Consider the following 27,344-nt stretch of genomic DNA (forward strand, 5'->3'; position numbering starts at 1 on the left):
GTCTACGCTTAGTAAAGAATTATCCCGTTGACCATGGATTCGTTTGTACCCGAGAACAGTGTTAACAGCGTTCAGTAAACTTATTATTCGTAAAACATACTATTCATTAAACTTACTATTTGTTAAACTTATTATTCGTTTGACTTATTATTCACTAACTTTATTATTCGTTAAGCTTATTATTCACTAGACTTATTATTTGTTAAACTTTGTAGTAGACTTGTATATACGTGTAAATATATTCTCGGCTTTGTAAAACAATGGCTAATTCACGTGAAGAGTTGTTACGCGCCCAAAATTCTAACCATAACCCGACATATATATATGTGTATATTATATTATATGTATATAAATGTATTTTATATGTATATATATAATACAGTATATATGTACGTATGAAATGTATGTAATTCGTATAAATTGAAGTTTTGCGTACAATTGCATTTACTGAACTCTGAAGATAGCTATACATACTTGCGTTTGCATATTGGAAAAAGGATTGGATTATGACAATCACATATATTGTGATAAGTTTTATTCCTATTATCGCTATATATAATTATAGAAGTTTGGTTACTTAATTTATAAATAATTTAATATATAAATTAAATAAAAATTTGTAACGAATAGTATTATACAGACAAAATAATTAATTTCAGTAACAGCAGGAAACACATTTCAACATTATTATCAAAAATGAGCGCCAGATCACGTTAAAACATGTCTTTGTGGTTGCTTTAAATCTACTATAGTTTTAATAATCGCTCATTGACAAATATCCTATCTATCCCAATTAGCAAATCATAATATATAACATACCAAATATGTGTTGCTAGAAAGTAATCAGAATCTTTGAAATGAGTTGAAATATTTAACGTGTTTTTATTCAGTTTCATAATAGATAACTTAATGAATTAATGTTGATTAAAATCATTGAACGTACATTCATGTTGCTATATATATAAAACACCATTCTTTTTTTAATATTTTCAGTATCATAAATGTCTACGTGTCAACGGTCAATTGACGGGTATTTTTCATTTTAACAAGCATACTGAAAAGTTAACGAACATGTTTTGCTTTCACCTACACACTTCCATCGCTGTCATATACTGTCATACATTAATTCCAACTTGCAGTACTTACAGAATAATTACGAGAAATTAAACTGTAAACTTTCAAGTTTCCGTCTCAAACACAGCTTCGGATGTTAAAGCGTATTGTGAAAACTCAAGTACAAACAGTCAACTACAAACGAATAATTAGCACAGAAATTCGGAAGATTTTATTGTTAACGACGTAGCGTTGTTATAAATGTTTAACTAATTTTTTTAGAATATATTTAGTATAAAGTTAAAGCCAGCTGGATTACACTATTTTTTGTTGTAGGATTTAGATTCCTTTAACAAAAGAAAACGGAGAGAAAACCTTTATTTTTCATTAGCACGAAATATTCTGTATTGAATCCATACTATGAATTTTTCTAATCGCTACAGGTAATAAACATTTCTTTCTCGTCACTTCGATATTAGAATATTTTAATCGTATTAAGTATAATTTCAGAAGTCACTTATATACAGCGTACATTAATTGGCAGATGCAACACCATGACCTAAATTCCGTTTATTGGAAGACTTGGAAGAACAAATTAAGCTACATTTTTCAAACATAAACAGCGATCACTTTAACTTCGTTACGAACGAATAAAGAGACGATTTATGAGAAGCGCTTACTATATGTGTAAAAGCAAGACACTCAAACATCATCTTTAATAAAGTAAAATAAAGTAAGTACGTGACTTTGTTGTTAAATATTATAATAAATAATACTTACATATGAGTAAGAAGAGTATGTAAATCCATTTTAGAAAAATGTGCCCTAAATTTTTCGCGTGCGTATTTGCACTTACAAAACAAGCGAAGTCGTAGGAAGATATTACCATACCTTTCAACTTCTGCTTAAACAATTTTTTTCTGTCTCTTATCAAATTTAAGATGCGATTCGTCTCAGTTGCGTGACGCATCCTGTATATAACTAGCAACTAAATGAGTTTTACTGTATTGTTTTTAAATTTATTAATTTTTTATCACCATACCTAGAATGTATCTTGTTATCTACTTTATAGTAATGGAGTTTTTAACTCAACTATTTGACGCAATAGGTTTCCTTATATTTTCATGGTTTAGAGTATCATTGGAGGATAATAAGTACTACAATAACCTAACATGGCACAACGTTTACAGCTTACAATTCCTTTGTAATATTGCGGACTAAGTTTTTAGGTGCTAAAAAAGCCTATTTTCGCGCTAATTTTGTTATCCACGCAAAATGTGAGAAATACGCATTATACGTAAAATAAGTATTATCGTGGCCTATTATTATTTAACGTCTATTAAAATTTCACTAAAAGTTAGCACAATTTTTTCCAGTTTTACATTAGTAACAAGGCATAAAGAGAAAGAAAGTCCCAATAAGAAGTCGTCCAAGATACCCGTATTATTTTAAAATGAACTTTGGAGAAATATATTACGTTGTGGATCTTGAGTTACGTCTGTACGTATTAGGTAACGATAGATCATACGGAGTTGATTCGAATCCCACGTATTTGTTATTTTTCTGATGGAGAAATCTACCAGTTTGCGGATCTGTTTTGAAATATATTACCCTTCTAATACCAAATGGGTCGATGTAACCAAAAGAACCGACATTTGCTCCACTTGAATCTTGTTCCTCTTCGTGATACTGCCTTTTCAAATAATATTGGAATCCGTTAGCAGTGTTGTATGTTCCATCGAATTGAGGAAATGTCGTTGGATTACTTCGTGATGTAGCTGTTGGTAATTGAAAGCTTGGTTTCAGATGTTCATTTCGAGCAACAGGAAAATTCTGATAGGTATTTCGAGAATAGTTGTTTAAATTGCCAAGATCAGACGAAGAACTTGCTCGATTTGGATTGTAGTAGTAATTGTTAGAATTAGATACAGCAGAAGAATAATCAGCTTCAGGTTTAATAGTGGTGCTGGCATAATAACCTGAATTTATATCGTTACCAACTAAAGGAACAACGTGTTCTCTTTCTGGTTGTCTGAAAAAAAAACATTAGCTGACATTAGTTTTTACAGTCGATTAATTTTGCAATTAAACATTTTAACTTTGTTTGCGCGTTTAATAACGTTATAAAGTGAAATCTCCGAGTGAAATTAAACAATGTGACAAATTAAAATCAACATTTTCCATGACAAAGAAGTTGAAAGCTTAATTTGAAACATGTTCACAAGGTAACTGAACAAAGCTATTATAGTTGGGTCGGGTTTAGGATTGAAAGTTGACCACGTAAGACAATCCTATAGGAATACAAATCGACGGTAGGCGCATATTTAACGATCCCCATTTAACGGCAAACATAACCGGAGTTAATAAAGAACTTATTATTCCATTCTTTATATAATATTAATAGCTATTAATATCTATTTAATCAATGAAATAGCATTTTCTGGCTATCGCCGAAACACTGTCGTACTATACATAAAACATTATAGTTATTAACTATATGCCGGTAACTGCGCATAAAATTTTAATGGCCCGCAAGTAGTGGAAAAGTTTTACCTGCGGTAGGCGAGTATTCAAACGAGGCCTTAGAATGCCGCGATAAAAATGCAAGATAATATCGGGGGCACATGCGTAGAAGAAATCTTTGTTACATTCAAATACGGATTTTTTCTACCGCTTTTCTACTTCTATTCAAGTAGCTAAATACGGAATTTCAAAGAACGAAAAAAGAAAGGAAATCCCAGAAGGAGTTAAACAATTGTTAATAACGACGGCAGATATGGATACAGAATTTTAGAAAGTTATAGGCATGGAGACAGTTTGAAAAAGAAGATGACATACTTTTTACGTGATTTCTATAAGTCGTCTTTTAATATCATTTCGTTGGTCTCGAAATTGGGTACGTGTCGTATTTGGTGTACTAAATATTAACAAAATATATACCATACGTGATGTTCAATGCGCTAACTAACTACATAAAAATTCATAATATGAATGCCATTGTATCACAATACCGTACAATATCGCCTTCGCTTTTTACTTTTTAAAAAAATAACAGTATAAATATTTCAAATGAGCAGGTTGCAGTACATAGAAAAAGAACAAAATAATTTGTTCGCAGCTTTTCGCGAAACACGCTGCTGTGTGTCGTGCGGCTGACGCCGGGAGCTCAGGGACATGATACGCGGGACCAACATTTGTATGGTTAACGCTGGCAGTCGTAGAAAGAAAGCCTTAGTTGCAAGCTTTGTAATATTATTAACAAATCGACACGTCTCAAGTGGCAAAGATGTACGTTGTGGGTTCTCTGGATTAGATATTGCAATTGAACAAACGCTATATGGCGAAGAATAATGTATTGTATTCTGTATACTATATTCTGTTGCAATTGATCAGTAGTGTCTGCGATTTCTAAGCATTTACGCAAACACGAAAGCGGGCATCAAAGAGTAGTATCAAGAAAACATTAGTGTGACGTAGTGTGTGTCAGGCTCTTCTTCAAGCCTCATTCATTTAACCACTAGCCTTTTTATATCGAAAAATTAGAGGGAAGGAGCAACGGCGTAGAAGAAAGTGTGGAGAGACTTCTGCTTCGCGATCTTCTCGATACTTTCAGGATCTATAAGATTCTAACGAACATAAGAATGACGTAGATAGTAATATATATAATTTATGAGAAGCGGAAACACATAAGAAAGCTATAGTTTATAGAAAACGAAACGCAGGGAAATAATACGAAACCTATTGGGATATATGGTTAAATCCAAAGTCGTTGAGATTAACCTAACTGAAAAAATAGAATCGGTAGTATGTGAGCGAGTAATAATAATGGAGTTGTATCAACGCAATGAAAGGAAGGTAACCGTGGAAGAGGAACTTTGTACTTTAGTTAGGTATAAACTAGCGAAAATGTGATGGTCCATCAACTAAAGCAGGAAAGGAGATAGAAAATACTTTGACACCTTATAGTTGATTGGTTCTTTGATGTACGTACGTGTATAGTGCTAACAACGTAACCGAGTATAGCATTGCATGTTACGTCTAAACTACCACAATTCGTTTCAAATTCAGGAAAAATACATCGAACATACGACAAAAGAGTTTTAAAGTATTTAGCTACGACAAAAAAAGGAAATGACGAGATAGAGGTAAATTGGACATTCGATCTCGATGATAGACTTTCTTACAGCAGAATGGTAGCGTTCTTCGGTGAAAACGCGATTTCTTGAAAATCAATGAAGCAAAAGTCGATGTCTATCTCCACCGAAATAAATAAATAAATAAAGACCGATTACGTAGCTTTAGCGGACATCGTAAAAGAGATCACGAGTATCGATATGATGTGCATGAGTGTGTATGAATAGAGCAGAGACTCTATTCGCGAGTATGTCTATTATTCTCTTCTTGAAATAAAATAACGTCTAATTATTTTATAATAGTTGTAAGACAAACTAAAAGATTTAGTTTAATTAAACATAAAATTCTTTAAATACATATATTTACATAATGCTCAAACTTGATTTGGTTATGTATATTATCCATTGTAGGCATTAAATTTTTCTTTTTGTTCAGAGTTTTATCATTTTAGCGACGATAACCGTTTAACTTAAAAATTTTATTATTTCATGCATAAAGACTTGTATGCAATAATTCTAGTAAAATTGTATGTTTACGTAGCCATCCTATGCTTTTTAAACTTGTATTCTGGCTAAAACTATATATCATAAAGTAGTAATACTACCTGAAAGGATTTGGTGGACGTGCTGGTTGTACAAGAATTCCAGTTTGAGGAGGCACTCTTTTTGCTTCCGTTACAGCATCGTAAATAGGTCTGTTTTTACCCACATAAATCATTTTCGACCTAATGCAAACAAAAATTTTCGTATAATTAATTAGATATTTTGATCAATTTGCAGCAATAATAAAAATGGTATGGAATAGGCTCGAATAGGATTGGATGGAATAGAATGGAATTAAATTAAATAAATTCAATTATACACATATTCGATTTTTGGAGTTCCTCGTCTATTTTATTAAAAAACGTAATATTGTTTAGTTATGTAAAGAATTTTATTTCATTTTTTAAGTTATTATGAATACAATGGTATGTAAATAACTGTGTCGTCCAGGAAGCCTCAGAAGCCTGTAGAAGAATAAAACTGTCTTCTTTTCGTCTTCTCTTTCTTCTTATTGTTCTAAATGTTCACATCTATTCATACAAATGTTCACAAATCATTGCGAATTTCAAAGCACTAACGTATGCGTAGACTCACAATGTTAATTATTAATATGTATATTGTAAAAGAATGTTCACTAGACACAGCTTGGTAAGATTCTTTTCATGAACACATCTAAATTCCACTTTGCGCACATTGTCATTAATCTTAATTAAAAAGATTAGTTTGAATTTCATATTGTTTTAACTTGAAATTTCCTCGGTATTTATAATTGATTTAATGAGCATAAATAATATATTGGATATAGTATACAATATATAGTATTGATTTAGTAAGTATAATAATCGTGATTGAATAAGTATCTTTAATAAAGTTGGGAATCACATATTATTCGACTATTGAAATCGTATCCAATGCCAGCGTGTGCTACAACGTAGAAATATTACAAGAACATTGGGTGGAGGCTAGAATAAGTATGCAGAATACTTGTTTCTCTTACGCGTATGTAATCTCAAATAGGTTTTCAGCCACGTATGATATCTTGAGTTTGTTCTGCATTTATAGGGTCCTTGGCAGAAATATCAACATACTGCACTATGTGTAAACTTTGTTAAAATGATGGACATGAAAACTTCTTACAGATCAGAACAGGTGATGATACACGGAGTTTTATTTTATGAACTTAACAGGAAGTTAAATTACGAGGTGCTACATATAAAAAAGCACAAAAAGTGGGTTGCATCGTGTCAGTGAGGGTAAAAGTCTCACCCACTCGCGTATCATGCCGCGAGTCAACTTTGGGCGATTGATTCAGAAAAACTAGCCCTGAAACGATTGGATTAATCCGCAAGACACGCGATATGCGAAGCTTGGATACTCCTGGTTCGACCGATGGAGTAAAACTGCTCAAACGTTCTGCTCTCAAGTGTATCGGCCGTTAAGAAATTATATGTTGCGACCAGGATAGCGTGATTCCACATACTTGGTTTTCTGAAAATTGGTAGAAAAAACATGTCGCAAAATTGACCTTGAATTTCAAAATCAAGATCAAAAGGTGAAATTTTTTTATTCTACCGTATTCTACTCGTAGCGAGGATTAACTTTCCAAAAGAAACTATAGGCTTCATGAAACTCAACCGTTCTCCTGGAAAATGACGTTAATGTTCTATTAGCTCTTGTGTTGACAACATTTACGATATGTTCGTATTTCGCAGTCAAATAAAAGGCAAGTAACATGATATTAACGAGGAAACAGGAAATTATTTCTTAGCACGTAACCGATCACAAATAGAACGATGCCAAGAGTTAAATAGCGTCGAGGAGGCTACGATTTCGTATTATTAGTCTTTTTGGGGGCATATAAAGGTCAATTACGTTTCTTTTGGAGTCGCGTAGAATAAATACGATAGATAGTCGACTTTTTCACTAGAAAAAACTAATATACTTGGTAAATAAAGGCAACATTTTTGGAGCTACTAAATATTTCCTATACACCGTAGAATAGCAAATACATACATCTTTTGGTTTGGCTGCAAAGTAAGATACAGGTCTGACAAAATAGATTCTCCGATTAGTGCTGAAATTCCTGATCCTGTTCTCAGATTCAGAACTACACGAACGATTGTCACATAAATGACTCAGGTATCATACGGACCCTTGAGTGCAAAATATTCGTTTGGCAATGGAGGTATGCAGTAAAAAATATCCTACGATGAGATTGGATCGAGGGGAGAAAAGGTTACCGACAACCGTTAGATGAGACCATACAACACCGCTCTTTTCACAGTTGAACTCTGTAACTCTGTTAAATCGATCACACATATGTACAGGGTGGTTGGTAACTGATGGTACAAGCGGAAAGGGGGTGATTCTACGCGAAAAAAGAAGTCGAAAATATAGAATAAACATTTTTTTTTAATTTTCTTTTTTTTTTTTTTGTTAAATTTTTCCATCGAGACAACGATCTACAGTGAGATCCGTTATAACGAGACGTGATAAAGTGCACGCGTACTGAGCGAAAGTTCAAAGTCGATTTTCTCGAAAACAAAGCCTCAAACGAAAAATTTTTATTCTATATTTTCGACTTCTTTTTTCGCGTAGAATCACTCCCTTTCCGCTTGTACCACCAAGTGGAGAATACTATCGTTTAGCATCCACGAGACGTCGCCTACCATTATGCACTTGACTGCCTATTTTGGGAATGGACAGCGTGTTCGATTTACCAGCGGCAATGCTGCCGATATTGCAGCACATTCGCGAGATACTACATTGGTGGCATTTTTTAAGTTTTATGTCGTTGATCATTTTGTCAAAACGCTACTCTGCAACGAGATATCCTCCTATTATACTTAAAATTAAAATATGTCTTAACGTCGTAAGCTAGGTTCCTCGCTAGAAATACGCAGTCAGTCACGTGTACACCGCCCACCCCAACAACACGAATGCTACTGTCTACGAATGTTACTCCACGTCGTTAAAAGTCTATCGCTGTAAATCGTGCGATGCGCCCATTTCTTCAACCGGCCTGTAAAACATTCGATCTGGTAGAAAACGATTCCCCATTATGACAAGACTCTCATAGAAGCGGTCCTCGCAAGTTCTGCTTCGAACGTTGGATTTTTATTTTCTGTGATATTAGCATTTTGTCAAATATCTGATCTACTATTTTTGTCGATGAAGCACATAGCATTTTGTCAAATATCTGATCTACTATTTTTGTCGATGAAGCACAGAGATAGCGTGCCAGGCCGTACCTTACACCGCATCCGGACCAAGCATTCATTGCCAGACTTGGAATTCAAACGATATGATTTTCATCTCAGCCCTTACTGAAATTGATAAAATCGCACAGTCGATATTAGGGAAGAGCGAGAGAACCCTAAGCCTTCTTTTGTCGAACAGTGCACACGATCTTATAATGAACAGGAGATATTTGTAACTAGATTAACCCTAAATGACGATCAAGAATTGCATATAATGCGATTCTTACCAATGCCCGAAACGAAACGTTCTTTGGACGCACCTGATAGAACAAGGAAAACTTTCATGATCAATTTGCTGTTTAACAATCTACGCTTCGAAGGTCGAATTGCGCTTGCAGTTGCCTCAGCTGGGATAGTTGCAACGTTGTTAGCACGCAATGTCTAAATTACCATCAAATATATGTTGAGATGAAAACGCCGCGTGCAACATTTCAAAGCAAAGCGTTAAATCCAAGATTCTTTTATCATGTTCTGTCATTGTGTGGGACGACAGTTCAATGTCTTGTAAAAGTGGAATAGAAACTTTTGGTAGAACTTTCAAGGATATTGGTAATAATAACAGAGATATGATAGAAAATGTCACTGTGTGCTAGAAGACTTGGTAAACCTTGCCCGTAATATTCAAAGGTACGTGAGCTGAGTCAACGCATGCCTTAAAAGATCTTATGCGTGCTCCTCGATTCAGGAGCTTTCTCTTACCATAAACGTCTTTATGGAAGGTTTTTCGAACTATAACGGAAAGGTTCCACTCGATAACCCACTTTTCTAATATTTTTTGTAATATGGTCAAGAGCATGAATGAATTATTCCGACTCTTCTTTTAACACATCTCTTTTCCGGTTTCAAGAGCGAGCAATATTAGCTCCAACAAAATAAATCGGTAAACAGTATCAACGATTTCACTTTAAATAATGTTGATGCTTCTTCTTAGATTTATATCTCAATCGATGTAGTAGTGGACGAGCAGGACACTGTTCATTATCGCGTCTTTTCATTCATTAAATTCCACGGACATGCCAATTTATTTTTTAAAGTCGAAGATAGTAATAGATACAATCAGGATTAATAGTAAAGTAAATCCATCAAAACGATACGATGGAACACGATGTAAATACACAATCTGAATAAGTATAGTATAATAGAGACGACAGTCTTGACAGATTGCTACTGGAGCAAAAATCATGATACGTCGAATACCAATGACTTCATCGGATCTACCATTCTAATGTAAACGGTGGCAGTTCCTTATTAGACTTTGTTACGCTATGACTATTAATAAGACACAAGGTCAAACATTCAAAGGTGGAAGTTATACGTATCCTGTCCCCATGTAAGTTCCGATAACAACCTGTACTCGCTTGTTCCGAGTGACAACACTATTAACGTAGTGTAAGGAGCCTCTGGGTTAGGTGTGAATGAAACGTGTCAACGACTAGTTTTATATAAAATTAAGTTTTATAATTTTCACGTTTTATAATTATCAGCGTTACCTGAGAATTCGAAATCCGTTATCGTCAGCTATGTAATCTTTGAGTCGTAAATATCCAAGAGGGTCTAGCCAGCCCTCTGTGCCGATAACTGTACCATCCAATAATCTTTTCTCCTTTCTGTATTGTCCATTTAATGTTTGGAAACGAAAGTACCTTTCAGGTCCTTCGTCGGTTTGAATATGATATTGCGTATTTGGATCAACGTTCCAACCACTTTTTTCAGCTTCTATTTCACTCGTAGACAAACACAAGATGGAAACCTGAAACGATCGAGAAATAACAATTGTTTTCCCGTAAATTGTAAATTTTATTTTATGCTATGTCGGTAAGTAAACACAGAAATACAATAAGGTAACACCTCTTATAAGAAACTTGTATAAGTTGATTAATATTTTCAAGGTTTTATTGGAAAAATGAAAAATAAATCGTTTTATTCTTCATAGGGATCATAAAGCGAGTGATGAATCGTTTAATCGTTAGTCATTCAATAAACAATCCGATGCACTGTTTGAACAAAAATTTAAGATATAATTGTAATTTGAGTCTACAAAATACAACAATGAATCAGGATTAATAAATTCAAAAGGTGCTTCAAGGATCCGCATACAATCAACAATAGTATTGTCAATATGTGATATTGGAATCTTCTCTATCACAATTGGGATACATTTCGTTTACCGTGTAATTTATATAGTATTCTGAACAGTTTGGAAATTAGTGTTCATCATGAGCTTCAATGTTCTTCGAGTTAACACCATAAATATTGACTAAAAACATGGTACCTCGATTGCATACAGTCAACATCATTGTCAATATTCCTATTATTTACTGATATTGATACTTTGTTTAATTTCGACTTTAGCGTTTCGTATTTAATTTGCAACTAAAGGACTCTGTATTGCGAGAGCCTGCAGGGTAGGATTACTTAATTAATAACGCGAAGCAATAACATATTTAATTGTATTTTAATTTATGTAGCATTAATATATGACGCAGATATAATGTTCAGATTGACACAGTAGAATTTTATTTGTGTCGTTTTGAGTGTGCATTATTTGCGATTATGTTATTGTTGTTGGCGCGTTGATCGCGTCGCAGGAAAAAGGATTTCAACGTATTTCAGCACAGAACTGTGGCGCTTAGTCACCAAACCGGTAGACGATCGTGAACAATCCTACAATATGAATCAATCCTTCAATATGAATTGCACGTGATTAATAATATTCTCAGTACTGTGTGATCATCTTTAAAATGGTTAGATATGGAAAGAAACGTTGTGTTGGAAAAAAGAAGTATATTCTGAAATTTATTCTACACATTTTCATGCATCCGAATATCAGATATTTTTTAAATTACCATTTGCTACAAAAAGATACTAAGATTTTGATTGTATTAATCGACAACCAGTAGCGATAATAATTCCATTCTTTACAAAATAGTATTAAAAAATATTTATTTGCATCTAGTTTTGATTGTAATGCAACATGGGAAATTGTATTCAATTCTTTCTATCGATAAAAAATAACAATATTCAAGAGTTTAGTCTGAGCTATACATATATAAAATACTTGTTTTTCTCATTTTTAATAAAAGCTTACAAATTTTTCATTACATGTCATTACTTTAAAACAGCAAAGAAGTTCAATGTCATAATACGAAAAGAATAACTGAAAAATGAAAGAATCCATGAATCCTATAAGCTGTATTGCGAATCAATATATTGATATAAATAATAGACTAATACAGATAAAGCAGAATAAATGAAATGAAAGATGGTACAACTGTCTATGGGAACTGGAGAGCTAAAGTTACTAATTTACAAGTTATTTTAGTTTGAAATTTGCAAAGTTATTTCAATGTTTACGCTATAATAAGCATGCGAATCATCCGCTGGTGTAGTCTAATCATCTTTTTTCGTGTTGCATAACTTATATTTCGTTTGTATTTGTAACAAAACACGTTGGTAGAAATCTACGTATTTAAAAGCAAACTTTCTCGCATTACTACTACTTTGAATATACAAGATATGTAAGAAATATTACAAATTCGAAGCATATGGATAATGTATATATGTTTTGTTTGTGTAAAACAAAAGGCAGAGAGGTTAGTATTTATATAGATTAGGTAGATATATAGGTTTATAGTGTTTACTGTACGGTTATTGTAATTCCGGGGGCATATTAGCTTATGTAAACGAAGGTTATTTGAAAGTCATATCTTCCGAGATTTAACTGATAATACAACTGTTTTAAACAGAATGATTTATTTTTGCTCCTCGTTAAAAAGATAAGATCAAAACGTATCTACTCATGCCCCACGCCACAACCCTCAAATGACTTGAGTCGAAAATTTCGCAACCGAATGCTGGAAGTGGAAGGTCGTGTCTATAAGCTTGTCGAGGTCGAGTTTGAGGACAATACTTCCATATACAAGTAGGAGATCTTACGTTCATTATGTTCGTACTATCATTATTAATAAGTAATTAATATGAATCCTCAATCGCAAATGTTTAAATGGATCTCTGAATAAGAACATTTCCAAGTCCATGGTTTTCATCTTTAACTTTGATTCTTTCGTTTTCTTTCGCAACACCATTTTTTGTCCAGTGATTCCAAGAATGTTAAATTTATTTTTATGGTTAAAAATTACATCATTTTAACAGATGTCACTTTTTAAGATGAATTTTCTAGACTTTAGACATATTATGTCTTTCCTTTCTATTATTATAGTTTCGCTTGTAGTTTTATTCCTATAACTTCGCTATAACTGATTTCTTCTAATGCCAACCGTGTAGTGGATGTTGTAACAGATCGACGGATAATTGTAATGTACTTAATGTACGATCTTATTTTATATTTCTTATAATACTTTTTTGTTATACACGTCTAAAATATATGGTTGTTCTTTTCGGGGTATGGGTTCGTACTGTTGCACATGTTGCCTATTCGGCAAAAATAGTACCAGAGAAAAATCCGTTTATAAAGACGATACTGCAATTCATCCAACTCTTGGTAGTTGCGCATTTGATAGGTAAGTGTATTGTTGATTTAGCAATAAGTGCTAGTCTCGGTTCAAGTGGAGTTCCGGTTCGAGTATACACTCGTTATCCTGAGACAGATATATATATAAAGATATCTAGATATTCTACAGAGTCGTCTTCTTTTAATCTTTTAATACTATTACCTACGCTTACTTATGTTGAAAAGATAGTAATTTCTCTGTATATTTATTTTTTGTGTCGTGGAGGATTAAAAATAGGTAGATATACATATGTTAAAATAAGTGTTACTCTTTCATCCCAAATGGATTCAGTGGATTGATTCTCCATTTTCGGAAGCTTGACGTAATACACACGAATTACAATACTTACAATGACGAAACTAAATAGAAAGATTTTGTGGCTCTCGGCCAATATGATTTTTCTTTCGGATGATTTAGGGAAATTATATTCTAATTTTATATTGATATAATGCATTATATTTTAGTTTTCTTTTAATATAGAAGGCAATTTCCAATGTTCCAATGGTCTATTGTTCAAAAGTTATGAATAAACTTTTAGTTCTCCTTATACTACATCTATTTTTCTTGAAAAATGTGATACATGTACATGCATCTCTTGTATTTCTTGATGTAATATTGCTATTACATGCGATATTCTTACTATACATATGTTTGTTGATATTGTTTCGACAGCATATCAATTTTTTACTGGTCAATCATTTAAGTGTTAATATTACAATATATCATTAAGCGTTGCTGTATACTGTATATGTTGACAAGGATAAAAGTCTCGGGTAGCCGAAAATTCCCATGCTTGGTTCACTGTACCTTCTATAGTTTTATTTATTCAAATAATATTCGAAAATAAAATTGAAAATCAATTGAATACAGTTTAGAGAAAAAAAATACTTTATTTTACGTATAATGTATTTATTTAATGCACTTTTTGGCCAGTGATTTTCTTGTTTACTTTGCTTATCTGTCCTTGCGATTTGAGAGGGACAAGCTACTTTATGCTTAGCAGAAATAAACACAACATATAACCGACAAAGAACGTGTTATTGTTGGGACATTGTAGTACATTATTTGTGACTTTGCGACTGTTTTATAAGACGAAACTGTCAATAGAGATGTTTTATCGTAAATATTTTGTATGAGATAAAAGAGATACGAAAATATAATACATAAATTTGACGGATGTTGTGTGATGCTGCAGTCTAACGAATTAGGGTAATATTTGAATAGGTATCAATTGGCAACTATGAATTACTTTTATACATCGATATTGAGACCTTTAATAATGTAGAAATATATTCAACAATGGTGAGTTTACCAATATACAGGGTGGTTGGTAGCTGGTGGTACAAGCGGAAAGAGGGTGATTCTACGCGAAAAAAGAAGTCGAAAATATAGAATAAAAATTTTTCGTTTGAGGCTTTGTTCTTGAGAAAATCGACTTTGAATTTTCTCTCGGTACGCGTGCGGTACGTTATAAAAAAAAAAATAAAAAAAATGTTTATTCTATATTTTCGACTTCTTTTTTCGCGTAGAATCACCCCCTTTCCGCTTGTACCACTAGTTACCAACCACCCTGTATAATTGAGAAAAGATATTTAATTTGAAGAAGTATTACTTATACTAACATGACGCAATAACGTGATCTACGGATTCTAAATTTTGTATTTAAATAATTTATCATTGATTTTGAAGAAGTCAGACAAGTCAAAGTAACATACATTTATGTTAAAAAGCTATCATTGCTTTATTCTTTCCCAACATGATGGATTTTATTTGCTTCATCAGAAAACAAACATTTCAAAATTAACGTATTCCTCTTTCTTTTTTATGACACATGTATAATGGTTGTATTTGTTTCAAATTCACTATAAGATTGGTACAAACAAGTACGTATACGCATGGTTCCACTTATAAGAAGTAAATGTTTGTAACATATTTTGATATCAAAATTCTAATATCTTTTTTTATGATGATAAATATATGGGGATACACAAAGTATCTTTTGCGTTGATTTTGCTATCATATAAAAGTTGGCATATTTACCCTAAGAATAAATGTACAATGCATTAAAATCATTTGCTTTTTTAGATAGCCTATGGCTGTTTCAGAAATGAAATTTTCGCAATTTTCTATTCAAAAGACCAATAAATTAGACATAATTGTTACATTGTATTGTGCTATAAAAGAACTGTTTCTTTTCGATAATTTTCATGGCACGCTAATGTTTATCGTTATCCGTACATTTACTCTATTATTATTTTTTACTCTTCTCGAATATTAGACTACATAATTTTGCTGAATAAGCGCTCTGAATAATTCTCAAAATTACAATTTTATCAGTATATATTATTATTAAAAAAATATGGAAGCTGCAAGCAGCAATTAAGTGACATTATAACCATGGTACTATTCCAGTATTTAATTATACTTTTATAACTGCTCTATTATGTCTCGATTGAATGATTATTGGTTTCTTATTCCTTATGTCGCGATCACACTATTGCTTACGAGCTTTTATGGACAGTTGTGTGGATACGATATTAGAGTGTGCAATATCATGTTGCGAAAGGATTATAATGAGATCTGCACATGCAGTGTAATATGATCGAAAGTAAAACAATTACAAAAGCTATAGTAGCTGAAATTGTTATATATATATAGTTTACAAAATTACTCTAACCATTACGAGATTCGAGATAAAATAGGGAATCATAATTTGTTCTCAATAATAAGAAAATATGTTTCGAATAAGAATTTCAAATCAATTTATAACATTATTTTGATGACGACGGTGACAAGATGCTTTAGGGATACCACTTTTTTTGATTGAACAATATATTCTGTCGTTCGAAAAATAAATATAATAATATATCAATCATAATTTATAATAAAAGAACATGTCTTTGTATAAATATGTGAATGTGCATTGTCGACCAAGTAAAATGTATACTTATTTATTGTGAATTATTAGAGAGTTAAATTGTTGTTGTTGAGCACAAGTTAAATTATGGCACAACATTTTACAGTCTTCTCTTCTTTGAAAACACATAATGTCGATTTGAATAACTCGTTTTCGTGTTTTGTATCTTGACTTATCGTATTCTTACAAGATTAGAAGAAGTCTACCTCTATTATTATAAAACTGAAATATAATAAAATATATTTACACTAAAAGAATTATTTTTATGCTTCACTTTAGATGTCGCTATAAGACACGATTGATTAAAATTGTAATTTACTTTCAGTGGGATGGAAGATATTTTTAATATATAAAAATTATGAGACAAATGCGAAGATGTGCGTGTGTAATTATATTCGATTCTTTTTGTAATGTACTTCTAGGAATGTACTTCTAACAGTAAAATTATCTTTAATGTCGTATACACAGATTGTTAATGATAAAACGAGGCAGTACAAAGAATAGTGAGATCTGCGGTATTGGGGACAACGGAAGCAAGGGAAAGGTGACGGAGAAAATAACTGACAGGGATCGTACAGACAATGCTTTACTAACAGTAATTTAGCGGTTTCGACGCTTGCTTTAGGTGCCACTATAAAATATGATTGGTTAAAATTGTAATTTGCTGTCAGTGGAACGGAATATACATCCATTTATAATAAGGAAAATTGTGAGTTTATACACATTTAGTATCTGTCAAAAGTTTGAGACCAAGTTATATCGGTGAAACATTGACGGTATACTTTATGGGCCTAATTAAGAAAAAATACGAAATACGAATTCGCGTCATGAATCTATTAAGAGAATTAGTAACGCGTCTACTGAAACAAGACGAAATATAAATGAATTGCACAGAGTAATAAATTCTATTTTCAATCGCTGTCAATCTTGTATTGTCAAAGGTAATGAATATTTTGAGATACTGGGGACAACGTATCAGTTACCTCTGGAAATGCTAAAAACGTTACGCTATCTTTGACGATCTTAGACAATAAACATGGCTCGTATATGCAAGTAGACTAGAGAAAAATATATATTGTTGATTTGTTGCTACATTGTATCGCAGAAACCGCAAGTCCGTTACTATTTTTATCGTGTTTCGTGTTTTTGTCATAAAGTTTATTTTCTAATAAGGTTTTAAATAATCTGCTTCACGTTTTTTTAATTCTTTTGCCCCACAGAGTATACCAACAAAGTTTTGCCGTTAAAATCTAGGACACTCTTGATTTCAACTATTCATTAACCCCTTCCCGTACTTTATCGAGTCAGACTCGCGATGAAGATTTTGGCCCAAACATGAATATCGCGAGTCTGACTCGCGACCAGATACTTGAGCCAATCGTAAACATAACATAAGCCGAGCTTGCTGACTGTTATTTTTGCTCGTTACGATCGTCATTGAATGTTAGTTTCTACATTTCGGTTCGTATTGCGACTGTTTACGAGCATCAGTCTGGTCTGTTTAGCACTCGTCGATGTCTACCGCTTGGGCCCCGAGTTTCGTCGAACTAAATGGCACGGGGTTAACGAAGGTCTTCTTAATTTTTCAATATCATATAACCAAACACTTTTTACAGCTGGTGTATGCAATTTGTAAATTTATGAAACTTTATGAATAATATATACTTTGCACGTTTTGCAAGTTTCTAAATGTACGTTTCTAAACATATGAAAATTAATATTTAGATTAAACGAATTAATGATTAATTTCCAAAAAAATATGACTAATAATTTCGAAGAGAGAATTTGCATTACAGTAGAATATACATTACTTGCTAATAGTATTCATTGTGTATTATTGGACGTTGTATGTACGTAATTAGATCAATTTTAGTTCTATACTCAAATGTGTGTCACAGCAATAATCCTATACATTAATAAAATTGACATTCATCGAGAGTCCATTCGTTTTCCATATTCAATTACGACCTTCGCAATTTCAACTTGACATGCATAACACGTTGCATTAATTATTAGTGCATTTTACTCAACAACGTTTTACCATACGTCCTAAGAATATAAGCGCGCCAAGTTGTCTCTCTTATACGTTACATACCAAATATGTGTAACTTTTAATACTAAAGTAATATTTTATTATGTTTATTTTATCGGAAAATACAAAAATATTAGGTATTATAATTGCAACTATTTATATGTTTATTTGCGCTTTCAATTATATCATTGTATTACTTAATTTTATTAAATATTATCGTGATATAAATTTTTATAAATATATTTTCTTACACAACCGGTATAAATATTTTTTTTATATTAATTTTAATTAAAGATTAAGGACAAAATCTGTCGGTATATTAAACGTCTCAATTGCAAGGAATTAAAAATAAAATATAAGAAACATTGAGGAACATGTTTCCCAAAATTCATGACTTTCAAATTGTAAATACTATATAAGAGACGACATATTATAACAGGACGAGAAGAAATATTATTGCAAACACTATAATTACTATTGTGTATTAAGATGTGGAAATTAGACGAAAGTAAGGGAATACTGGAAAGAAGAGGGAGAAAAAAGATGCAGACTATGTGAAAGGAAAGAAGAAGACCTGAGACATGTAATAGAAGAATGTGAAATAACGACATAGACGACAATAACGACAAAGGATATAGAAAAAACACTAAATGAGACTGGAGAAGGTCTAACAGAACTAAAAGCAATAATAGAGAAGAGAAGGACAATACAAGACGGGGAGGAACGACAGGAAGGAAGCACAGCAAGGAGGTAGCCCAAAGTTGAAATAGTTTTTAGTCATTAGTTTTTAGAGATAGAATAATTAAGGAAGTGCAATATAATAGAGTGGATAAGAGGGGAGGTAGATATATAAGAAGCGAAATAGGTGTAAGAGGTGTAAAACCGAAAGTTCGTCCAAAGCCGAAAGGCACGGACTAAGCAATAATAAATAAATACTATTGTGTATTAAAATAATGAGTAATAGTTGATGCATGTAATATAATATTTAAAGGCTCAAGTTCAAAAGTATTTATTGCTTTTACCTATTCGCGATTTATATAAGACAGGAGAAATGTACAAATTTTTACTTATATAATGTTGAGGAACGATAATACTTATAAATTACAAGAAAATCTAAACGTTAGGAAAGAAGATATATATGTACGTAGATGTATGTACATATATCGTGCATACACAGGAGGCCACATTCATCTCTGCCACCCTTCATTTCTAATAACTCTCCTATTTGTCACGATGCAAAAAATTATTTCGCGAGAAAGTTATTGTATTTCAGGGGAGGAATTAAGCTCTGAAGGCAAAAATCATCTGAAAGTCGTATGTCCTGAGATTTTGTTAGTAGTAATGTTTTCTTTAATGGAACGACCCATTTTTTCGTTTGCCATTAAAAATATCAGAGCAGAACGTATGCAGCCATGTCCGATAACATTGAAACGACGAAAATTTCTTTCATTTTGTTTCAGTAATTCATCTTCCTTGAAGTTGTACCTCAATGAATTGCTTGTGGAATTTTTGACCCAAATTATTTCAAGTGATATGTCATGGGACATCGTATTTAGTGGTAAACAAAAAAATAGGCCATATCCTTTAAACGATATTACTACTAGTAAAATCTCAGAAAATATGACCTTGAAATGACGTTCACTCTTACAGTCTAATTTTCCTCCTGAAATGCGTGTACAATAACTTTCTCTTGAAACATTTTTCTGTATCGTGACAAATAAAAGAGCAATTAAGGTTGGCAGAGTTAGGTGATATATGTATATGTATTTATAATGTCCTTTCTTCCTTACTAGCCAGTTTTTCACGGTCCATAAACACATGTATGTTCAACCAAACTCTGTTTACATGGAAGCGAATGTTGTGTGAAAACTTGTGTTATGTAGATATTATTGGGTAATTAAGAGTGGGAATTTAAGTCATACACGACAATATGTAATGTGTATTAATATAATGAGAATAATTATAATAAGATTATTATAATCGTAAGGCATCTTAACATTTGCTCGATGATGATATACCATAGTAATAAAAATGAAGCACTATGTAATAGTACAATGCATTAGAACGCGGAATTAATTAGCTGATGTTTCATTCTTAAACGCATTTAGATTTATCAATTGTGTAAACAAGAATAACAACCGATGTACATATGTGAAAAAACACATAAAGATTTGTAGATAACTAAGGTATTTAAAAAAAAGTATATGGAAAAGTAATTTGTTTCAAGTAGAATATTTATATAAATACGAGGATTCTAGCATACGTATACATATTAGAAACAGCGAATTTTCACCGTTTTTGTTATTAAATATGTTCTAATTATACAATGGTTGTTTCTATTTTTTTGCATGTATTTTGGATACAGGATTAGTCTAATAACTGGGCATATATGCTGGCCATATATGTTCCTATCCCAAATACAAAACAATGTAAAAGAGAATTTTGCATTGTTTATCGGGTTTTACGGCAGCGTATTCTTTCAGAACTGCGCCGGTGCAGTTGCAAAGAGCAATTGCATTTTATTAGATGGAATCCTGTGATTTTTTTGCCTTAACTGATTCTTCTTGGCAATCTGCATAAACAAGTATTAGAATACAATTTCAAAGAGATGAATATTTTGTTAGATATGTTAAATTTTATACAATGTTCATCGATAATTGAAATGTCACGTCGCGTCGTTGTTTATGTCTACTAACAGTGATATTAATGAGAATTCTCGTATCATTTATGCCGCCTCATGTTCAGACTTATCTAGACTTACCATCATATTCAGTTATTAACTAGTGCAATATCGTTAGTTATGTCAGATCGCGTCAGTGTATAGTCGCAAAGATAGGTTTTGCAAGTAACGAGAAAGTGGATGTGTTTATTGTTCTCATCAAGCGCGATAAAAATCCAAATCCTGCAGCAGAGATCATCGTCGCGAATACGCCAATCGTGTACAACTGCCGTGAACATATTTTAGGAAAAGAGAACACAATTGAAGAAAGTATAGTTCGTTTGAGCAAAAAAGGAAAGATTATACACAGCCTAGTAGTAGGTACAAAATGAGAAAAAGCGATAAAAATGGTTTCGCACCCTTGGGCACCACGTTTAAACTTCAATCTCCTTCGGTTGTTCTTGTGGGACTTTTTAAAAAATAGGAAGAGAATGAATTAAAGGAACTGTTTAAGTATGAGTGCTGATCAATATAAGGGAAAATATAAGAAAAACGAGTGAAAAAATGTTTAAAGCGCAATGATTAGATATTTTGGAAAGTTAGATAAAAGTTATATGTTTTGAAGAGTATTGGCACGAGGAATTAATCAATACAAATGTACTAGTGTCTTTTTGTAAAAAACGGCGATAGAGCTTGGTAAACAATGAAAAATTCTCCTTTATAGTTTTCCCCGATTGCAATCAAAAAAACAGTTAAGTCCAGTTCAGTTACCGGACTCGTTCTGCATTTTAAATACACTCTTTATAAAGAAACGCTGCTTCATCATTTGTACATGAAATATAGTTTTCAACATTTTCTGTTGGTCAGAAATAAAGATTTCGAATAATTGTTTTAATTCTATTAAACTATCCACTATAGTATATGTGCTATTAAACTATACTATAAAAGTTTGTTACGCGTACCTGATACATTAATTAGGCTACGAATACGAAATTGTATTTATGTTTTTCCTATGTGTTTTAATGTGAAGAGTGCAGCCAAGAGACGCATTTGAGACGTGTTATATCTAAGGCAATTAATTATAAAAGTCTCAGAATTCAGCTTACCGTTAACAGGTTCAGGCAGCTCAATATCCACAAAAGCATAGTCGTTGCAATGATTATAAAACTACAGTAGAATTATATCACCATGCTGTTCTTTTTTCTTCCCCTTCTTTCTGTGTTTCTTCTTCTTTTTTATAAATCACGTATAAAATTGTTCAAAGCTAATGGATATTTCGTCGTCTAACGATACTTTTTGAAAGATTGTACGTTCTCAGAATTCAGTAAAGGAAAGTGAAATGACACAAGACTCTACTATTTTTGACCAAATCATATAAAGTATTTCATAGCTCATCCTTTCTTTGATACATAAAACTTGGAAGAAACGGACATTTTTGATTTCAAACATAAAGCGTCAAAATTTCAACAACATTTTTCATTTTCCTTGCAGTGCAAAAATTAAAATGGAATTTTAATACATTTTGTTATCTGAATTTTGTCGAATATATCTTCTACTTTAAATAGCTTGTGTGATCTATTCAGATGGTCTTTTATTATTTGTAAATGAATTTATAGATAAAAGTGAAAATGAAGTAGAAAAAGGAAATCGATATATGTGTATCACAGTGAATCATCCGCACGGATTTGAACGAAGTGAGCGGAGCAGACGCGATACGGGGACTGAGACGATGTGGATGCTTTGTATTTTCAAAGCTATCGCCGACCATTCTATGGATCTCCACTCTTTCCTTTACCGTCATTCCCCTACTCTTTCAAGGAACTGGCGCAGTTTTTCCTGCATAAAATCATTTTCATCTCATTTTCCATTTAAGCACAATAGCTAATCTTTTACATTTTATATTTGTTACCTTTGACGAAGCAGCAAAAAGATATTGTCACGTTTCGTATGATCGAATGTTGATTTAGTGCTTTTATATTTCTTTATATTTTATATCGTTTCTTTATATTTGCCCGTATAAAATTTAAATAACTATTTTATAACTTATGTTCGATATTTCGAATTTCGAAATACGTAGTTAATATAATTAATAAATACCTCGCTTTCATATTACATTATAGATTTGTAAGTACTGTAATGGCCACGTAACGCTATTCATATTTTTGAATAACTAATTTTCTGTCCCTAAGTTGTTAAATGTAGGAAATTGAAGATCACATTACATACTTGTTACCCTGACACTGAATGACTTATTGTTGGTATCACAAGTGTAAATCGATCAATGTGTTTGTTCTCTTACGTGCTAATTTATATTGTTCAACTATATATTGTATTGTGTAGCTTGCGTTATATTACCTTCGTATTATACTATTACGTATAAATCGTATAAATACTATTACGCGGTCTGTATGTATTCTCGTAACTCTATAGAAACTCAAGTTTTAGATTATAATTTTGTATTTGATGACGACAAAAAGTAATTGTACGATATATATCGCAAGAATTGAAACGATGTACAACTATGTATGTTGAAACGACATAGTTACGTGTATCCAGGTATTACATTATATGATTGCTTTAATAGCATTGCGTTTAGTTTAGTCAGGGTCAGATGAAGTACTATAAATATTTCTGTGCAGGAAGTTCGGATTGCTGTTGAATAAAGATCGATCATGACGTGTATAATCACCGATCGATAGACAAGCATACCTGACATAGGTAAATAGTACTTATACTAATATTACATTTGATTTGAAAGATAAAATGACACTATGGTCAAGTGCAGAGCTGTACATGAACAAGAAATGTTACAATCTCGTAATTACACGATACGGTACATATGCGACGAATCAACTGCTATTGATCCTTTATTTTAAGAAAGTTCATTGCCAATGAACACATTAATGAATTTATTGCAGAAAATTTCATTTTCAAAATTGTAAATATTCGATAATAAAACGAATAATGTACAGTTCTTTAAATTTACGCACAACGAAAGAAAAGGATTCTTTCATTTATAAAATTTCCAATAATGAAAGTCGAACAAGGTTATCAGAGCTACATGCAGGAAAGCCCAATTTATCTTTTTATAGCGATCAATTGGTCGAGTTTCACGATCATATTTTCTCCTTCGTTTGCATCGCTTTCACTTTTACGAGTTGAGACTCTTGTACACGTTGAATTGGTGCAACTGTGTGCGTATATATGAAGCGTCATCTTTGTCAGTGAAACTTTTATACGTGTATCGTGTTAATGTTGCATATGTTCTAATTTTCTCTTTTTTTCTTCCATTTGAATTTTCGCTGCTACTATATTTTTTTTTTTTTTTTTATGACAATGTATTACTTTAACAAATATTTATTAGCGAGTAATGTTAGTCGATATCAACTAAATAATAGGAATTTAAAAAATGTTAAATTACCCTATATTTTATTAAAATAATTCATTTACTAAGAATGATAGAAAAATATATTTCTTAAATTATGCTCACATTTACTGACAAATAATAACAATACGAAAGACATGTTTTAAAAGGTGAATATATAATCGAATAACTTACATGAAATAACTTTGATCAAATAACACATATGAAAGTCATTGTGCGTGCAACGTGTATGTTCTACCTAATAACCACGGTAAATATTCATTAACAAGGGAGATGATATCTTTACGAAAAAATCATAAAATTTGCGTGATTTTAAAAGCTGTCATTTACAGAATTTTGCATTCTTTTTGACTTGTAACATCGCGAAATTGTCTACATGAGTGAAAACAATAGCGAGTTAAAAGTATAATTTAATGTTTATTTTATAAGCAATCTTTACGCTTCTTGATTCCTGATTCCTGATAAAAATTATTATTATCGACATAATAATCCTGTCAAGCTTTTCACGAGGCGTGCAAGGATCAGCGATCAGTATTCTTTCTATTCTGTATGCCGTCTATTTATAAAGAAAACAAAAGACAACATTGAGAAAACTTCTCATTACCAGTAAGAATAAACAATTGCCAGGAAATAGATAGAATCAGAAACATAATCTCGCAGTCGGTCTTTGTGCGAAAATACATATTGTACATATTGTCCATGATTTTAATATCCACCTCCACGATAAATTTCAGTTTGTTAACTTGGAATATTTTATAGTAGTTAAAATAAATCCAATATATCGAATAAAATTTCTTTATTTAAAACCTCGCTTTCTAGAAAATCGAGTTTAAACGTATTTAATCAAGAATTAGTCCGATACACGTGCACTCGATGAATTTTCAAATTTGATTTTCTCGAAAACAAGGCCTTAAATGAAAAGATTTTATTCTACGCTTTTGTCTTATTCTTCGTTAATTCCACATAAATCTGTTTTCTGGTCGTACCACGCGTCTTGACAGATATTTTATTCATTTTACGTATGTGTGTAAGCAATCCATAGATCTTCATCTCTTTATCAAAATTATGACAATCTCTATTAAAGCTCTCTTATAATAATACGTCAAAATTCAAATACCTGTATCGAAAATATAACTATTTCTTTCGTTTGCTAATTCGATTTATTTCATATTTTATCAACGATTTTAAGAATAATAATGGTAATTCTTTACGATAGATTATAAATCGCTTTAAAATCTGTATTAATCGAAATGAAGTTTAGAAAATTGTGAAAATGTGAAAAAGGTTGAACACAAGAATAAATTTTTAATTATAAACAGACGTAAAGTAAGATACTTGCGAATAGGCAAATCGACGATTTTAATATAACGTTTACAGTTTGAAGTAATATCAGAATCGCTCACTCATATAGAGTTTAGGATGTATCATATCGTTATTTCTTTGAGATCAACCGATAATAGTATTATCTTTGTACCGGCTGGATTGGAATATTTTAAAATTATTGAAAGAACAAATTTCGATACTAAGAAATAAGTAAGTATAAGTGGATATACTTCCTAATAGATACACATTACTAAATCTCTAAATTTTTTATCATAATTCCAATGATATATGTATGTTGTAAAATTAATAGAGATACGTAGTGAAACAATATATCAATAAGCTTTTACGTACTCAGTTTAATCAGGTTCAAACTATAGTATAATTTTCACAGATGCAATACAAATGCTATGATCAGCTTAAAACCGAATGTTATTTCGATTATCGCTCGCGTTATACAGAATGTCACCGAATTGGCGGTACAAGTCGAAAAGATCTACATGAAAAGATAAGACAAGATTGTAGAGTGACATTTATTCGTACAGAGCTCCATTTTCGAGACTATCGAGTTTGGAAATCAGGTATACTTGAATATGGCTAATTCCCGACTGGACAGCAGTAAAATAGTCAATAGGAGATTATTCTACGTGTGAAATAAGTTCTAGGCTAATTCTTAACTAAACATGCTCATACTCTACTTTCTTGAAAATGATCCCTTAAACGAAACAATTTTATTCCACATGCTTCGTTTATTTTCGCATTTAGAATAACCTGCTGATCGTTTGCTCATATTTAGTCGATAATTAGCCATATTCCTAATACCTAGGACAAATATTTTTGTGACATATTTGTCACTCGACTTAGTTTTCGACTTAGTTTTAGATTCAGTTCTTTTCGGCTTGTACTACCAGCTCGGTGACACCCTGTATATCTAATTTAACGTAACCAAATAGTTAAAACTGAAAAAAATACAAAGTATCCAATGCATACTAACGTCGCAGTCGTTAAGCGAGAAATAACTTTTTACTTGCACTTTACAAGAAAAGAGAAGAAACGATTTTCGTATATTAAAATTCAGGAAAGGATATTTAAATCGACATTGGGAAAACGACAAAAATGAATGATTTTAAATCGATACTACTAAAGTAAGAAATGTATCTAACTTGAATGAATATATAAACAAACATATATAATTTTCAGCAAAAAAAAACATGCAATTTTCTTAATAAGAATTAACGTTAACAATAGGGATAATTCAATTACAGTAGCGTTGTGTATGTTAAATATTAGATAGAAAGAAAAATATCAGATCTGAAACTATATTTACGTTATATTAATATTGAAACTATGATACTTAACGAATGTTTGATATGGGAAATACTTACCACATGTAGCAATAACAGCAACATCCTTTGTATTTTCACCGAATAGAATGGATATCAATGAAATATGTATTAAAAATGAAATACTAATTTTAGTTGTTATTGGTAAAAGTATAGAAAACAATCCTCTCGAGTCTAATCACAACCAC

At 31.9% G+C, this 27,344-nt stretch overlaps 1 protein-coding gene and 1 long non-coding RNA gene across 3 annotated transcripts; one reads left to right on the plus strand and one right to left on the minus strand.

The window, feature by feature from the left end:
* Positions 1 to 1,635: 1,635 nt before the first annotated feature.
* LOC138185452 (uncharacterized) lies at positions 1,636 to 27,344 on the minus strand. 2 transcript variants are annotated; one of them, XM_069124434.1, is made up of 4 exons: positions 27,199 to 27,344; positions 10,480 to 10,739; positions 5,792 to 5,911; positions 1,636 to 3,085 (listed from the first exon to the last, which is right to left on the minus strand). In XM_069124434.1, exons 1-4 carry the CDS (start codon positions 27,220 to 27,222, stop codon positions 2,527 to 2,529), a joined length of 963 nt encoding a protein of 320 aa, XP_068980535.1. In that variant the 5' UTR covers positions 27,223 to 27,344; the 3' UTR covers positions 1,636 to 2,526. The 2 variants fall into 2 exon arrangements, with proteins under 2 accessions (XP_068980535.1, XP_068980534.1); XM_069124433.1 differs by lacking the exon at positions 27,199 to 27,344 and adding an exon at positions 22,215 to 22,847.
* Positions 17,940 to 20,788, plus strand: LOC138185455 (uncharacterized). Its single transcript, XR_011174619.1, has 2 exons — positions 17,940 to 19,199; positions 19,910 to 20,788. It is a non-coding gene; the product is annotated as an uncharacterized LOC138185455 (long non-coding RNA).

The sequence above is a fragment of the Bombus flavifrons genome, chromosome 12, assembly GCF_040668555.2.
Source record: "Bombus flavifrons isolate JBK064 chromosome 12, iyBomFlav1_principal, whole genome shotgun sequence".
Taxonomy (NCBI): Eukaryota; Metazoa; Arthropoda; class Insecta; order Hymenoptera; family Apidae; genus Bombus; species Bombus flavifrons.

Excerpts from the sequence above, each read along its gene's own strand:
- LOC138185452 (XM_069124433.1), bottom strand. The coding sequence starts at position 22,253 with ATGCTTTTGTGGATATTGAGCTGCCTGAACCTGTTAACG. Across the intron at positions 10,740-22,214 it reads GCTGCCTGAACCTGTTAACG|GTTTCCATCTTGTGTTTGTC; the intron begins GTAAGCTGAATT and ends CGATCGTTTCAG. Across the intron at positions 3,086-5,791 it reads CGTCCACCAAATCCTTTCAG|ACAACCAGAAAGAGAACACG; the intron begins GTAGTATTACTA and ends TTTTTTTTTCAG.